This window comes from Heptranchias perlo, chromosome 33 (assembly GCF_035084215.1).
Source record: "Heptranchias perlo isolate sHepPer1 chromosome 33, sHepPer1.hap1, whole genome shotgun sequence".
Classification (NCBI taxonomy): domain Eukaryota; kingdom Metazoa; phylum Chordata; class Chondrichthyes; order Hexanchiformes; family Hexanchidae; genus Heptranchias; species Heptranchias perlo.
Genome location: NC_090357.1, coordinates 24285682 through 24303285, shown reverse-complemented (window position 1 = coordinate 24303285; position 17604 = coordinate 24285682). Strand labels below are relative to the sequence as shown.

Genomic DNA, 17604 nt, shown 5'->3' with positions numbered 1-17604 from the left:
CACCCGCCCCTCATCCCGCCTCCATTAAAACCAGAAATGGGCAGGTTGGAGACGGGTTTTAGATTTTTAAAACTTTTTACTGCCCCTCCCCCCGCCCCCAACCCACCCATTTTTCCAAGTTAAAATCATGCCCATGGTCTCAGTTTTTCTGCCCAAACTTTTTGGTTTACTTACGGTGGTTTTCCAGCAATTAAAATGCCCTTAAAAATCCATTATTTGTTGTCTTTTTTAAGATTAGGTATAAGATTAGATTTAACAATGTTATTCCACACAGAATTATGGGCTGAATCAGTTGTACGCTTATTTAACAGTTTAGTCATTGATAAGCCTCTCTCCAGCAGTTCAAGTGCATGCCTGTGTCATTCTACTTGCCCTCTGCTTTAAACTATATTTGTTCTTTGGATGTGGGTGGCGCTGGCAAGGCCGCATTTATTGCCCATCCTTAGTTGCCCTGAGGACTTGCTAGCAGGCCTTCACTTTGAACCACTGCAGTCTCTATGGTGATGGCGTACCCACAATGGTGTTAGGTAAGGAATTTTAGGATTCCGACCCAGGAACAATGAAGGAACGGCAATGTATATTCAAGTCAGGACAGTGACTTGGAGGTGATGGTGTTCCCACAACATTGCTGCTCTTGTTTTTCTTGGTTGCAGGGGAGCGAGATACTGTTGAAGTAACCTTGTTGAGTTGCTTCAGTGCATGCTGTAGATCATACAAACTGCTGCCACAGTGGTGGAGGGGGTAGATGTTAAGTCCAGTGGCAGGGGTATCAATAAAGAGAAGTCTGTCCAGGATGATGTTGAGCTACTTGAGTGTTGTTGCAGCTGCACCCATCTAGGTGAATGGTGAATACTCTATCACATTCCTGACCTGAGCCTTGTAGATAGTGGTGAGGCTTTGAGGGGTCAAGGGTGAGCCACTCATTGCATAATACATCCAGCCTCTGTCCTGCTCTTGTAGCCATGGTTTCAATATGACTAGTCCAGCTCAGCTCCTGGTCAATGGTGACCCCCAGGATTTTGATGCTGAAGGTGGTGTCATTGAAGGTTAAGAGCAGGTGACTGGGCTTTTTCTTGTTTGAGATTGGCATTACCTGGCACCTATGCGACACAAATATTACCTGCCACTTGTCAGTCCGTCTGGATGTTAACCAGGTGCTGTTGTAGGTTTGCATGGGCTGCTTCAATACAAGAGAAGTTGTGAATGGAGCTGAACAGTGTGGAATCATCAGAGAGCAGCCCCACTGTTGAACTTAAGACAGATGGAAGATCATTAATGCCAGTGATGAGATGCTACATGGTGGGGGTAGGTGGGAGCAGATGGACAGTGGAAGGCTAGGCCCCTTTCCTGGAGGATTGAAAGATAACAAGCGGACAGGTACTCACCTGGTTCTGGACAGTGATGTGGCAGCCCAGGAGCTCCACTGCCATCTCCTCGTGGCGGGGGGGGGGTCAGGCAGCAGAGGTTTGGGAACCCCGCCCGGTTTTTGCCCTCTCCATCTTGCCCTGCAAAGTCACAAAGATAGAAAAATTAGGCTTGCAGGCGTTTGAATGTGTGGAACGACAGAAGGGGCTACTGGTCTGCATCTTTCCAAGGGGTTTTCGTTGCAAGGTCACTGATCAACTAGTTCCGCCTCAGTGACTGGAATGTGGTGCCCATAGTGGCTGAAGAAGAAAGGGAGAGACCATATCATTAAATGGCTTGCAACACTGCTCTGCCATCCTGGAGACTATGGATGTGGTACTCAGTGCCACACCCACCTCCTAACTGCACGAGGGCTGGGATGTGGGGTAGCTGAAGGGCCAGTCCTGCCTTCCCTTTATCTCAACCAGGATGACCTGCAGGTTGCCCTCCGTGAAGATCCTGGCAGTCTTCTCCTGTGGATCAGTCATGTGAGAAGGGAACGATTTGAGAAAAATAGATACTCTCTATGGAGCAATTTGTATGAATATTAAAAATTTTTATGACAGAGAGCTGTGTGCTACTTACCTTGCACTCCCTAGCCTCATGCTGAAGAAAATTCCACCCCCCCCACAATTTTATAGTTCTCCACCCAGCACCTTGTGGCCCCATTGGTTATGTTCCAATTACGTTCAAACCACGCTGGCCATTTACGCTGTTTTATGCCTATTTTACGTTCGGGAGTAAGCTAATGAGGTTTGCAGGAAATTTGAGCATAACTTGACATCAGCAGAATGGGTGTGGGATTTTGCATAATTTTGAGTACAACTTCTGGGTTGTGCCCCTCATGAAATTCCGGGTCCCGGTGTTAGATCAGTGGACAAGAGAGGGCGAAGTGCAATAGCACTTGTACTTGGGTCAAACACGATGAGCTCTCCACCGCTGAGAGTAACAGTGACCCACTCATTCATTTCAAATGAAGAAAAACACAGCAGAACCTACTGAAATATGCAGGGATACCAAAAGGAGGGCCAAAGCAGTTTGGAAAAGAAAGTCCATAGGTGCAAACTGCAAATAATAGTAGAGTGCGTAGTCTACTTCCTATGACTTTTCTGCTGGGTGGCTCGCAACATTGCCCAGGAGATTCATCTTCCATTTCGGGAGACAACAGATAATCTGGGTGGGTTGACAACCCTATTTACCCTATTTAGTTATTAAAGGTGAAAAAAGTTCGGGGAGTACTTTTGTTTCAAGTACTCCCCCATTTTATAAAAGTTATAATGGTTGGCCAGAAAATTCAATTAAAAAATACCCCTCAATTTTATTGCTGCCATGTAGTCCCTCATATGGGATCTCCCTTCCCGTTTGGTTGCTCCAGCGATGCCAATTAGGAAAAATCTGGAGTGACTCCACTAAAGGAAGGAGCATGACTTCAAAATGACCTGAGAGCTAGTGGATCTAAGACATCCACTCTACAGGCTGGGAAGTGGAAGTAGGTGGGTGTTGCGTGAGGACTGGATTGGGATGGGATGCGCCCTCCAGATAGGATTGTCAACTCTAGTTGGAAGCATTCCTGGAGGTTTGATCACATGACAGTCCAACCACGCCATCTGACCATGTGATGCCTGATCACAAGACATCTAACCATGTGATGCTGGATCACGTGACTCCTAAAATTTGTTATTACGTTTACCGTATAAAGATTGGGTCCCCTGTAGTTGAGTATTTTTTCTCGTAGTTTCGCGCCAACAGCTGTTATGTGACAAGTTCCAAGAACCAGGAGGCTACCCATGAGCAGAGGAAGAGGGAAAGCTAAGGAACCCCTCCCATTCCAGAGCCCCCACTCCATTGCCGAGACTTCTCAAATGCCAACATCCCCGATTCCCGACTCCCCAGCCTCCTCCCAACTGCAGTCCATGAGGTTGCGACTCTCTGCGGGTGACGGCACCGAGCCGCAGGTCAGGAACCCTACCTCCTGCCCAGCCAATAACCCGCTGGCACTAACCGCCTAGGCTCACACACGATGAACAGCCACTTGGGCAAGGTACTGGAGGCCAACCTGCACCCGTGGGATCATGTCAGGAAGGAGTCAGCATCAAAATGGTGATATTGAGGGGGAGGTGGGGGCTGAAGATTATTCCTATAGTTGACCCACACCCTGACATTTCTAATTTATCGCTCAGCGGGCTCTCCTTTACCAAGATGGCCGTCTCAATGATCGGAATCCTGCCCTTCTATTGGTTAGATGAGCGCCTTGCGTTGATTTGAGCGGGTATCGCGAGGGTTGGTGCGATTATGCCCGGGGTTTGGGGGGAGGTGGAGAAATCTCGCGATAGCGCGTGAGCGAGTGGCGGTTGGTCTGAATTGTTTGGCCGCGGCGGCGCGAGCGGAGAGCGGGCCCGGATCGCGAGCCCGGGGAGGGGAGTGAGGGAGTGAGGGGCTCCGGAGGGTCTGTGTCACCCTCCCTCCCTCCTAGTTCAGACAGATGCCCCTTAAAGCGCAGTGCAGTCGGCCCGCGAGAGGGCCGGGCGGTGACCACAAGCGCTCCCGTGTTGGCAGGGTGCTGGCCGAGAGGAACCAGGCCGTGGCGCCGGTGGGAGCCTGGGTGGAGTGCGCCAGGGACTGGCAGGAGGAGCAGGACCCGGCGTTTGTAAGTACCGCAAAGCAGAGGGCGTTAGTGGGAGCCCAACCATCACAATCGCTGGCTGTGGCGAGCCCGGTACCTGCAGGGAACATACAGCAACCCAGGAGCGAGCAGGTGGCTTCATTCCGGATATTTCCATGGAAACGTCTGGTGACCTTATCATTACTACAAACAGTGACCTCTAGCCCCCAACACCAACCCTAAACTTTCAACCCTCGCCCCTAACTCTAAGGTGCCAGCAGAGGCTCACAGTGGGCAGCACTCTCGCCTCCTGAGTCAGAAAGTCGTGGGTTCAAGTCCCACTCCAGAGACTTGAGCACATAATCCAGGCTAACACTCCAGTGCAGTACTGAGGGAGTGCTGCGCTGTCTGAAGAACCGTCTTTCGCATGGGACGTTAAACTGAGGCCTTGCCTGCCGTCTCGGGTGGATGTAAAAGATCTCACGGCCACTATTCTAAAGAAGAGCAGGGTGTCCTGGCCAATATTTATCCCTCAGTCGAATAACTTTTTTTAAAAAAAAGTCATTATTTCATTGCTGTTTGTGGGACTTTGCTGTGCTGCTGCGTTTCCCCACGTTACAACACTCCAGTGCTACCCACTGAGCCTGAGGTTGTGAAAGGCGCTATATAAATGCATGTCCTTTCCTTTACTTTTAACCCTATCCGCTAACTTGCACAGTGTCAATCGCGTGATGCAGGGCCGGCTGCAGCGTCAATGGTCATTGTGACGTTATCGATGATGCAGATCAACCGTGTGGTCAATAACCAATCTGTTTTTCCATCTAATTTTTTGCAGGATGTTTAGGCCTTGGAGGCAGTTTTGAGTCAATAGATTGGTGCCCAGTGTCAGGGCTCTGAATTATGGGGAAATTTGGGCTTTTTAGCCTGGAAAGGAGAGATGGTCTTGTAGAGTTGAACAAGATTGTTATGGGACTGGTGACAGCAGGACATGGGAATGTTGATTTAAACTATGAATGGTAAATTTAGGACTGTTATCAGGAAACACTTCACACAGAGTGCTTAACACATGGAATGGGCTCCCAGATAATAGTAGTGACTAAAACCTTGCAATTAAATACTAAATTGGGGGGTGGGGGGATATTTCAGTCATTCTGAATGGAGGAATTAAGATGGACTGAATGGCCTTCCTCATCTGTTGTGATCCTGTGAAATGTTAATGGAGTCTGCTGTACTTAATTTGAAGCCTTTTTTATGTGGAAAAAATTCAAGTCAGCCAGCAGCGTGGGGAGTTTCAGTGAAACCTCTTGTGCAACCTCCCACCATTGGAGCATGACTTCAGCCCCATTTGCTGGAATTTCCACCCTAAATCTAATTTCCTCTCCACCACTCTCCTTTAAGACCCGCCTTAAAACCCACCTCTATCGGTCACCCCTCCTAATATCATCTTTGCCTCAGCATCCATTTTTTTTTGATTATGCCTTTGAAGTGCCTTGGGACATTTTCCTATGTTAAAGGTGCTAGTTATTGAAATGACTTGCTATATTACAGCACTGTACAAGCTATGTGATGCAAATTTCAGTCATTTCATGAAATTATCTGTGATTTGCTTCCTGCTAACAGCACATTCATCTACAAAACTGTCAACTTTATTTACCAAAGAGAAAAGTTCCATTGGGACTTCTGGCTTAGTTGTCTTCAAACTGATGTCCTCCTGAGGATATTTCCCTGTCCCAACTTCCAAAAGACTATGTTAATGACCCAATGGACAACAGTGCTATTATTTCAGAATGTTATTTAATATTAATATATAAAGTGAAACCTGTGTGAATGGACACTCCCAAAAAACAGACACTTGGGGCCCGATATTAGGAGGGAAGCGGGTTGCCAACGGGGAGTCGACTGGTCACGTGGGTAACCCGCCCAGTAAAATCGGTGGGTTCCCCACGCGATCGCAAGTAAATTGAAACCACTTACCAGCAATAAAATTGAGGGGTTTGTCATGGTTTTTATTTATATTTGATTTCTGATCAACTCACATTACATATTATATTGTCACCACTATTGCTACGTCTTGGCCATTCTTGACTGGCTTGTGCAATAATGCCTTTTTAGTGAGGTTCGCCATGAACGCCCTTGATGCCACCCATTGGGTCACCCTACAGTGGGTGTATGTGTAGTTGCACGACTACTTTGTGTAGGTGCCTGTTGCGCAGCACTGTGTTGTGTAGTTCCACGTGGCGGAGCTGGACGGCATGCCTGGCGAAGCTGATGATGTTGCTCGTCCTCCAATGGAGTGATGAATGCAGCAATGGACCCCCCCCATCCTGACGATGTGAGTGTGAGGGGGTCCACAAAGTAGGTAAATGTGTTTGGACAGCAGAGTTTAGGGTATGATTTAATAATTTGGAGTGTGGAGACAACAGTGTGGCAGGCGAAAATTTGTTTGAGGTGACAGAGTGCCCTGCTGCAATGAATGAGGGTTTACCCCGCACCTGTTAAATGGACCTTTGCAACTGCCACTGACTGCAGGCTGCAACACGTCTGTTTAAACAGGGAGTGTTTCCCCCAGCATGGGAAACACACTCTGGGTAGTCCAAAATCTGAATCCTCCTAAAATCTCCAACTAATGAGGTCTGTAAACGACCTCAAGTACCCAGATAATTATTTTAAGTGCGATCTTGCCGGTGGGAGTCCCGCATGCGGGGGCTGCGCGCGCACCGATTCACATTATTGGGGAACCTGGAAGTGGGCGGGTTGGAGCCAGGCTGAGAACCCGCTCTGGGAATCCCCAATTTTAGGAGCCCCCCCGCCACGAACGCACCTGCTCGGCCATCGGAAAATTGACCCCTTATTGACAGTTCCAAATAACTTGCATTTTAAAAGATACAAGAAACCACAGACACTCACAAGTTCCAAAGTATGGACATCCTTCAATGTACCAAGCCATTTTATACCTTAAAATATGGGACTCGGCTCAAAGCTGTGAGCTTGAATTCTCAAAGTACATACTGTATATGAGTCTGAAGATTGTGACGACTGATGGATTGTTACTTGATTACTTTTTGTTCGTGCTGGTATCGGGGTTTGACTCACCCCAGCAGCCACTGTCAGTACATGCAATGACCATTTTGAAAATAAGGATACCTGCAAAAAAAAAGACAGCTGATGCCAGTTCCTTTTAGGTGTTCGTAATTTTATAGGTTTCACTACACTCAAAGACAGAAATATTTAAAAAAAGAAGTGGGCCGTTCTAGCTCATCTTTCCATTGAAATGGTTCAAGAGGAAGGCCTGCCACCACCTTCTCAAGGGCAACTAGGGATGGGCAATAAATACTGGCCTTGCAAGTGAAGCCTATAATCCCAAGAATGAATACAAAAAAAATTGCTGCAACATTATCACAGATGAATGGGAATCTGGTGATCTCTCAGTGCCCCTTGAATTCCCCTAGCTACCCCACTTTAAAAAGCTATGAACTGGAGCTTCAGTATCCTGATAAAATGACAGGGCTAATATCTTCATGTCAATATTAAGAAAATGTTAAGAGTGAAGATTTGTGACTTTTTTTTAAAAAGTGCAAATCTATTTAAATATCTGCAGTTTTTTAAAAAAAATGAGATGTACATTTATAAGCTGAGTTTTTTTGGGGCTGTTTTACAAGTTGCTTAGAGAACTTCGCTTAGAGAATGCAAAGGATTCGAAAATGTCATTTCCACACCACCTGAGGAAGGGGGAAGCCTCCGAAAGCTTGTGGGATTAAAAATAAAATTGTTGGACTATAACTTGGTGTTGTAAAATTGTTCACACTAGGATCAGTAGTGATGTTGCGAATGGTTGAGAGTGACACACATCACAAATACATTTAAGCTGTTATTTTTAGAGTAGCGTGTCACATTTTAAAATCAAACTGAGTGATTTCCACTGAGTAAAATGATTCACATGACAGGTGACATGATAGAGTCATATTTAGTTACTGTGCTAAAAGTATATGCTTTTTAAAAGAAAAACACAAACTGATGAAAACCATATTGCAGCAGTTCAAACTACAGACATTGCATCTATTGTAGTCCAGACTTCCTGGTGATGTCAGAGCAGACTGTTGTTGAGAATTCAACATAAGAGGACTTTGATAATTTGATCCTTATGAGCCAGTTTTTTTTTTGAATGAGGTACTTCTCTTGTGGATAGTTTTGTTTCTGCATCAGAGAGGGACTTTTCATGTTAAGCCTTAAATTTCAGGTGACTTTCCAGAAAATACTAAACAACGTGCAACATCTTGTCCACAACAGTTTGACATGTGAGTCCATTCTTCTCGAGCAAGGACCATGAGATTGGCCATGTATTGGATGCAGATTTAATTACCTTCCATCCTTGAAATTCATCTGAAAATCGTGCAGTTTAGAACAGTCCTCAGATGTGTATCTCTGGTGAGCTGATCATGGGGTACTTTAATTTGTGGACTTGAGTTGGTCTGTCCTATCTAAGCTAACTATAGGCATTGTGTTCTTCCCTTTAAGCACTACAACACAGCCACTCTTATCACTTCTATTTGTATCTTCCTATCTCAGCTTTGGCCTTCTACATGTTTTTTTTCTAAGCTGGGATCTTCCAAGAATGTTGACTTTTAGCTACAAAGGCCATATGCAATTCAAATTTCTTCCTCTACCACAATTGTTACTGCTGCAAGCTGTTTCTCTTTACTTCACTCTTGATCACTCTGTCTCTGACATCAGCATCCTTTTGGAATGGCATGTTGCAAAAGTATTGAGCCTCTGCTTTTATGTCTTTAAAGTCCAACTTTCAGAAGTATTGACTGAACATTAATCTCATACACTTCAAGCAACCTCATGTTAAGGATATGAAAAGAGCAACCTATTTTTATAATGGTTCTATCATAGCACCAAATATTAGTCATTGTGTATTAGTATCTGTCCAGCAAATACTTTTAAAAGGATATTGTAGTGACAGTTTTTTAAAAAATTACTTAGCATTCACACACTTTTTTGCCCATCATTGAAATTAAATGATGCACTATAGTTTCAATAAGTAATGCTGAAATGAGATCAGAAATGTAGCCTTTTATTGATTATAAATCTTAATTTTAAAGTTCAGTCTCCATTGGTGTGATATTTACATGTTGGACTATTTGGCTGTGTAATGTAGAAATCCAAAAATTGTTGATTAATATTCGCCAACACCATGTTTCTCCCCTTCCCCTCCCCCACCCCTCTAACTTATTAATGCATGTTCCTTTATTCATTCCAGTGAACCCCTTCCCCTTTCTCCCTGCAGAATTTATAGATTTTTTTGTCATTTTTAATTTGTTAGTTCATTTAAGGTCACGCTTTCGCCTAAACTTGCTGATTTTAAGTATATGTTTGTCTTGCAAGCGATATTATCAGATATTTTGCAAATAAGGTTCACTTTGGTTCATGGAGAACAAGGGCTTTCTTATGGGAGCAGCGAAATGTCCTGGCAGTTTCTGGCGAATAACAATAGTATTTGTAAGAATAGTTGCTCTCAACATTTAGTTTTCTATGTACTTCCCTAAAAATGGCTATAAAAGTACTAATGTGATTTGAGACCCGCTCCCCACTGTCAGCTAGGTAAAAGATATTTCTTAAATCTCCACTTTAGCTTTATCAGACAAATAGAGGGCATGTGACTGTAAATGGCGCTGATCAGCTAACTCATGAGTGATGAAGTCAGGATGGAAATATTTACCACACCACGTGGCTGACTCTGATATTTTATATATAATTATCTAAGATTTTCTTCCTTCTCCAGCCACTCCTAGTTTTCTCCCCATCTTTCCTGAAAATGCTGATATACTGGGATACAGATCTCCAGTACAGAGGAATCAGGTTGTAATATTCATTTCTGAATGTCAAAACAGCGTTCCATTAAAAGCTGTATTTGAATAGCTGCTTGTAGTGCTTACTACAAGTTGATTGTGCTGCTCAAAATGCACTTTTTGAAAATTTACTTTGCGTTTCAGTGCAGCCACAAATTTCTTGGAGCCTAAAGTGATCTTTGCAATCCACTGGGGAGTCCTGTTCTAGGAGACTATAGCCTATGTACAGTGGTTTCCAAGGGGATGCTCTGACTTCTAGCTACTGACGACAGCTGTCTTCTCTCGGGTGTGCATTTACCAAAGAGGGCTTAGGTTCATTTAAAAACACAGATCTCAACTTAAAGTAGTACCTCTTAAAGTACTGTTTCAACGTAGCCCTGCACATTTTTCTTTAAGTATATATCCACTTCCCTTTTGAAAGTTACTATTGAATCATCTTCCACCACCCTTTCAGGCAATGCATTCCAGATCATAACTCCTCACTGAGTAAAATCAATTCTCATCTCTCCCCTGGCTTTTTTTGCCAATTATCTCTAATCTCTATCTTCTGGTTACCGACCATCCTGTATGTATACATATCGCATACACAAATCTTTGACGGTGGTAGGACAAGTTGATAAAGCCTTTTTTAAAAAAACATACAAGGTCCTTAGCTTTATATATAGAGGCATGGAGTACACAAGCAATGAAGTAATGATAAACCTTTATAAATCACTGGCTAGAGTATTGTGTCTAATTCAATAGGAAGGATGTCAAGGCCTTGGAGAGGGTGCAGAAGAGATTTACCAGAATGGTACCAGGGATGAGGGAATTCAGTTATGTAGAGAGACTGGAGAAGCTGGGGTTGGTCTCCTGAGAGCAGAGAAGGTTAAGAGGAGATTTAATAGAGGTGTTCAAAATTATGAGGGGTTTTGATAGAGTAGATAGGGAGAAACTGTTTCCACTGGCAGGATGGTCGGTAACCAGAAGATAGAGATTAGAGATAATTGGCAAAAAAAGCCAGGGGAGAGATGAAAATTGATTTTACTCAGTGAGGAGTTATGATCTGGAATGCATTGCCTGAAAGGGTGGTGGAAGATGATTCAATAGTAACTTTCAAAAGGGAAGTGGATATATACTTAAAAAGGAAAAATTTGCAGGGCTACGTTGATAGTGGAAAAAGTATGGGAGTAGGACTAATTGGATAGCTCTTTCAAAGAGTCAGCATATGCATGATGGGTCGAATGGCCTCCTGTACTGGACGATTATATTCTGACTCAAACTGCCCTCAGAGACTCAACCTCAGTTATCATGCTCAGATATATTTAAATAAAGTGTTCATTTTGGCTCTTTGCCAAATCGACACTATATCCAGATGCCTTTTCTCTTGGCCCTTCACGTGTAAGCCTAGACAATGTCTGCCGGCTATTCAACTATAGGGGCATCACAGTCAAGCCAGATCTTTTTTTGCTCATTGTCCACATATCCATGTTTTTCAGGGGTCACTGGTAACATGAGTTGTTGGACCCTGGATGATTTCCCCATCTCTTACCTATCCCAGGACTGCTGGGCCTAATTGTAGCATTTGTCCTGTTGCCACAGCTGAGTTCAGGTGATCTCTGATTGCAGATTGCAGATCAGGTCTGAGACATACATGGTCTGTGGAGGTAGTTTCACATTAGATGATGCATTTACCCAGTGAGCCACCAGAGGATCAAAGTTTTAAATCATTCATTCCAGTAATTGTAATATTATTGTGATTCAGTTGCAGTATTCCTATAAGTGAAAAGCTTAGTAGGGAAATAGCACTGTCTTTCACAGTGATTTATTTGTAGGAATGATCTGAGATAATCTTCAATGTTGAATATTAAAAAGTAAAATTTGGCATACTTGGAATTTTTTTTGAAATTTGCCAAATCAACAACTTGCACTTATATACAGTCTACACTGTATCTTGGAAAAAATGCTTCATGTACTTCCTTCAAACGGCAAAACAACTGACTATGTAGAAATGTGATCATTTTTAAAAATAAGAATTGCAATGTCCCAGACCTCCTAAATCCATATATTTCTAAAGCTTCAGTTGTGTGTGGAACTGGAGCAGTAATAGCTGTGAGGAATTGAATGATTGCAAACGATTTCATTTCCTCACCGTTGATATGCTGTTCCTGCCAGTTGCTGCTACAGACCTCTTAATTTACTAATTTAAGAAAAAAGTCATTAATTCTAAAGAAATAATCCCCATTTTACCCTATGTGAAGAACTGGTGTGTTTTCAGCATGGCCTTGAGGAACCTTGTTCAAAAACTCACTCAGGTACTTCATAAGTGCCAGCTAGGAATATTCTTTTTTTCATGTAAATTAGCCTAAAGGGGTACTTCAACCAGTTTTTGAATTCCAGCCATCAGATATCTACCATTTAATTTTATAGAGACATAAATTTGTATTTGCAGTTCTTGAGTAAAATGGAGCATCAAAATCATTGATTTATTCCTGCGTTATTTGGGGAAATCCACCCCCCCCCCCCCAACTCCCAGTTGCTTTCTGGTTTGGTAGTGATATACTGGAAGTTCAGAGCTTTGAGGCTTTGTATCCATGGAGCTTTAGAAAATTAAGTTCAGCATGAAAAGTGCTTTCCCAGTTTATTGCTGTTTTTCCTGATGCTAATTTCAAGAATTCTTCATCAAAAAAGTAGAACTGTGACCTGATCCCCCTCCTGTGAGCCATTTTAAAGAAAAGCATTTTTGTGCAAATTCCCACATTACTTGCTCTGTTACACACAACAACTTACATTTATGTAGCGCTTTTAACGTTGTAAAACACCCCCAGGCGATTCCCAGGAGCGTTATCAAACAAAATTTGACAGCCAGCCACGAAGGGAGATATTAGGACAGGTCAAACGCTTGGTCAGAGAGGCGAGAGGTAGAGAAGTGGAGACGTTTAGAGAGGGAATTCCATAGCTTAGGGCCTAGGCAGTTGAAAGCACAGCTGCCAATGGTGGAGCGATTAAATCGGGGATGCGCGAAAGGCAAGAATTGGAAGAGTGCAAAGATCTCAGAAGGTTATAGGGCTGGAGGAGATTACAGAAATAGGGAGGGGCGAGGCCATTGAGGGATTTGAAAGCAAGGATGAGAATTTTTAAATTGAGGCGTTCCCGGACTGGGAGCCAATGTGAGCACTGGTGATGGGAGAATGGGACTTGGTGTGAGTTAGGATACGGGCAGTTGAGTTTTGGATGAGCTCAAGTTTATGGAGGGTGGAAGATGAGGGGCCAGCCAGGAGAGCATTGGAATAGTCGCTTCTAGAGGTAACAAAGACATGGATGAGGGTTTCAGCAGCAGATGAGCTGAGGCAGGGGCAGAGACGGGCAATGTTACGGAGGTGGAAGTAGGCGGTCTTGATGATGGAGTGGATATGTGGTCGGAAGCTCATCTCAGGACCAAATAGGATGCCAAGATTACGAACAGTCTGGTTCAACCTCTGATAGTAGCCAGTGAGAGGGATAGAGTTGGTGGCTAGGAACGGAGTTTCCGGCGGGGACCAAAGACGATTGCTTCGGTCTTCCCGATATTTAGTTGGAGGAAATTTTTGCTCATCGTCTGACAAGCAGCGAGACAAATAAGAGACAGTGGAGGGATCGAGAGTGGTGGTGGTGAGATCGAGCTGGGTGTTGTCACCATACATGTAGAATCAGATGTGTTTTCGGATGATGTCACCGAGGGGCAACATGTAGATGAGAAATTGGTGGGGGCCAGAGATAGATCCTTGGGGGACTCCAGAGGTAACGGATGGGGAGAGAAGCCATTGCAGGTGATTCTCTGGCTATGACTGGATAGATAAGAATGGAACCAGGCAGTCCCACCTAGCTGGACAACGGAGGAGAGGCGTTGGAGGAGGATGGTGTGGTTAACCACGTCAAAGGCTGCAGACAGGTCGTGAAGGATGAGGAAGGATAGTTTACCACATTCACATAGGGTGTTATTTGTGATTTTGATGAGGCCATTTCAGTACTGTAGCAGGGGCAGAAACATGATTGGAGTGATTCAAACATGGAGTTGTGGGAAAGATGGGCATGGATTTGGGAGGCGACAACACGTTCAAGGACTTTGGAGAGGAAAGGGAGGTTTTGAGATGGGACAGTAGTTTGCAAGGACAGAGGGGTCAAGAGTGGATTGTATGAGGAGGGGAGGTGATAACGGCAGATTTGATGAGGAGGGGGACAGTACCTGAGGAGAGGGAACCTTTAACAATATCAGCTAGCATGGGGACCAGGAAGGGAAGTTGGATGGTCAACAGTTTGGTGAGAATAGGGTTGAGGGAGCATGAGGTGGGTCTCATGGTCAAGATGAGCTCGGAGAGGGCATGAGGGATATAGGAGAGAAACTAGAGAAACATGCGAGTTCAGGGTTAGGGTAGGGGGGAATCCTTAGTGGAAGTTTGGCTTGGTGGGCTAGGGGAAGGGAGGTAAGTGGCAGAGGCAGCTGAACGGATGACCTCAGTCTTAGTGACAAAGAAGTCCATGAGCTTCTCGCACGTCGTTGGAGGTGAGGGTGGAGGGGGCAAGGGAGAGGGGATTAAGACAACTATTTGTAGTGAAGAGCAGCTGGGGTTATCTTTGCATTCCAGGATGATCCTGGAACAGTGAGTAGTTTTGGCAGAAGAGAGCAGGACTCAATAGTACACCACTGTGTGACCTTAATCTCTCATTTTCTTTTAAATATTTAGTCTTATTACTAGCCATTAAAAGAGCTTGGCTCTGTACTTGTAATAATGGCTGTAGAAATGACTGTCTTCCAGCAGTAAATTATGCAGTATTCTGTTTAAGGTAGTCTCTTTATCCTTAGATTTCAGCTCTTGAAGTAGATGAGCAACTGAAGGAAATCCATAGAGCAAAAGTGGAGAATTTGAAGCGTTTTCAAGATGAGGTGAAGCATCGTGTCAGCGAGTATGCCCGAATGCACAAAAAGCAGCAACAGCAGCGATCTTGTGAAGCAGTAAGAAACTGTCAAAGAACTTATTAAACAGATACACATTCCTCCTATTAATATCCCCTATGTAGCTAGAAACACAAGGATTTACCTTATGGTGCTCTGTCTTTCGATATTTAGTGAATTGTAAACGATATCTGCTTAAATTTGAGGTGATTTTCTAAATTCAATTTTTTTGCAATTTTTAACTAAGCTTGTATTCTCTCTCTCATTAGTCAATCTTGCATGTCTTTCCCTGCAGTTCTTAAGAGGGATTATTAATCCCTCTTAATACAAGGAGGGCTTACTTTAGCTGGCAACTTTTATGGGGTTGCTCCTGTACAGTACGAACAGCGTCACTATATTTCTCCAGTGACTGCGGGGATGAACTCTGGTATGGAGCAGACTGTTAATCTATTGAATTGGTATGGAGCAGACTGTTAATCTATTGTTTTTGTGACAAAGCACTAGCTTTATTTTATCATTATACTCTTTAATATTACAATGCATGCATGGTCTTTTCTTTTGGATTCAAAGAATTAAAATGTTGTAAAGGCTGATCCACAATTATGTCTTTAGCATGCTTTGTAAATGTGGTAAAGTGTTGTACAAGTGTCATCTAGAGACAACATTGCTACTGCATTAACCTTTACTGTTCTGACAGGCTGCCTATCTTAGATTTTTTTGTAGGTCTAATTGTAATATCAACCTTTTACTTGATAATTTAACACATAGAAGCATAGAATATTACAATGCAGAAATGTCAAGTCTGTGTCAGTGTTTCTCCGTGTTTTTCAAGCAAGTGATACCCTTTTAAAAGAATTAGTGGACTCCACTCCAACAACGGTTTGTGGCGCAGAGTTCCACATTCTGACCATGGTCTGTAAAGAAATGTTTTCCAACATTTCCTTTAATTCTTTTTGTGATTATCTTAAATTTTGTGCCATCGATCAAACATTGTTCAAGTAAATTATTGCAAAAAAGAAATTTGATACTGATTTTGCAGTTTATACATATTTTTCGAAGCCCTGTTATACCGTGGCCAAAGTATGAGTTCTTGTACTGTGGCCCATCTTTATAGTCTACAGGCAGGATATATATATGGGTTTTAAGCACCACCTAGAGAATGAGGGGCCATGGTAGCATGTAGCAAGGATCACTCTGCTCCAGTGTCATACAGCTTATTTTCAGCACACGTGTAGACCCTCCATTGATGGGCTCAGCAGTGTTCAGTGTCCTGGAAGTAATGCTGAGCTCATCACATAACTTAAACACAAACAATGTTTAAGGTTTTTTTTAAAAAAAAATACAGGCGCACACTAATGTATATAAAAATAGCTTGTGAGCAAAGTGCTGCACAGAACTAATTTGACTGAGAATTTTTCTTGTTTGAGATTACATCATACACAGCGGATCCAAGTTTGTTTTTACAGCAGCTGTTTCATTGGCATGTTACGTATTGCCGAGCTGTCGGAACATTAACATGAGGAAAAATGATGGGTGCATTACATAAATCCAGTATCTTGGCATAATTTCTGTCATACTATTTTCATTGTTACCTTAAGTATTCTCGTGCATCAATGCAAGAGGAGAAAACATGTTAACCATGCTACATCTCATCACATCGGGATATTAGACACCAATTCCAGGTCACAAGATGCTTTGCTGCAAATGTCCCATTGGTTGGGATTTCTTAAATATGTGGTGTAAGTCAGGATAACCACAATGCTCCATTTATTGCAGATGAAGTGGGAGTGCTTACACTGAGTCTTTGTATGAAGATCAGATTGACTTTTGATAAAAATGACAAAGAAAATAGCATATATAAGATTGTAAGCTGTTTCACACCCTACTTTAAGAAGTACACTGTAGAGGCCTAACAGTTTAGTTGCACATGGCACTTATACCACTTTACCTTATTATTGATGTTTCTGTTTAGGTTGAAAGAGATGACCGTGTAATAAAACAATCCTGTGCTTCAGCTGAACAGCTCACTCCAAAGAAAAACACTTGCATGTTTCGTGGTAGTAATGTGGAGTTTGCTATTTTTAGCCCAAGTTCGAGGTGGGTCTATGCTCAGGGGCTAGGCAATGACAAGGAGGAAGATGAAGATGCATTCAGCGATCAAGCCCGAAAGGTGAGCATATCCCAGAGATACTTATACAGCAGTTGGTATTTCCTTAAAGCTATTTCATCTTCAGATTAAAGCAACAGTGTGAGACTAACACATCTAGTGACAAGATGGAAATCCTACCGTCAATGTGCCAGATTGGAACTAGAATTTCAAACAAGTGCAATGAGTATGCGTCCTTCCATTACCCGGCACTAAAATTTGATTACTTTTGTGAGCATAAAATCCATAAAAAATTAAGTTCCAAGTCTAGCACAATATTTGCCTTTCTGCTCTCCAGAAATCCTGTCTCTGAGTGTACTACTACTACCCTCTACAGAAATAGTCTGTCATATTTCTCCATGCATCTGTGCAATGGTATCTAAGGGAGTTCATCACAACTGTTCTGCATTTCACAATGTCGCAAAGCAGTTGTACAAAAAATTATGCTTTGTGAGTATGAGGGGAAATTTATTTTTGATCTCTTTGAGAAAATGGGTCTCCTATAACTTGTCCCATTCAATTCTTTGAATTGTTAAATTGGTTTCAACTCTGAACAGATTTCCCCCATCTTGTGCACTGCATCTGATTTCTGTGCTCAGTAGAAACAGTCACTAAAGCCCACTCTAATATATAAATGTCAAGCTCCACTGAATAATTCATGAAATACATACTGTTAAGTTGTTAATTG

At 43.1% G+C, this 17604-nt stretch overlaps 1 protein-coding gene across 4 annotated transcripts in view; it reads left to right on the top strand.

Moving 5' to 3' along the window:
* Window positions 1-3741: 3741 nt before the first annotated feature.
* The window catches only part of ccdc15 (coiled-coil domain containing 15), a 34708-nt gene continuing 20845 nt past the window's right edge, over window positions 3742-17604 (top strand). For 2 of the 4 annotated variants that reach the window (XM_067971063.1, XM_067971062.1), the window contains exons 1-3: window positions 3742-4051; window positions 14681-14830; window positions 16743-16940. In XM_067971063.1, coding sequence (XP_067827164.1) covers window positions 3887-4051; window positions 14681-14830; window positions 16743-16940 — 513 coding nt within the window. In that variant the 5' untranslated portion in view covers window positions 3742-3886. Of the gene's footprint in view, window positions 4052-8293; window positions 8432-14680; window positions 14831-16742; window positions 16941-17604 lie in introns of all 4 variants that reach the window. The other 2 variants (XM_067971065.1, XM_067971064.1) reach the window with 2 other exon arrangements.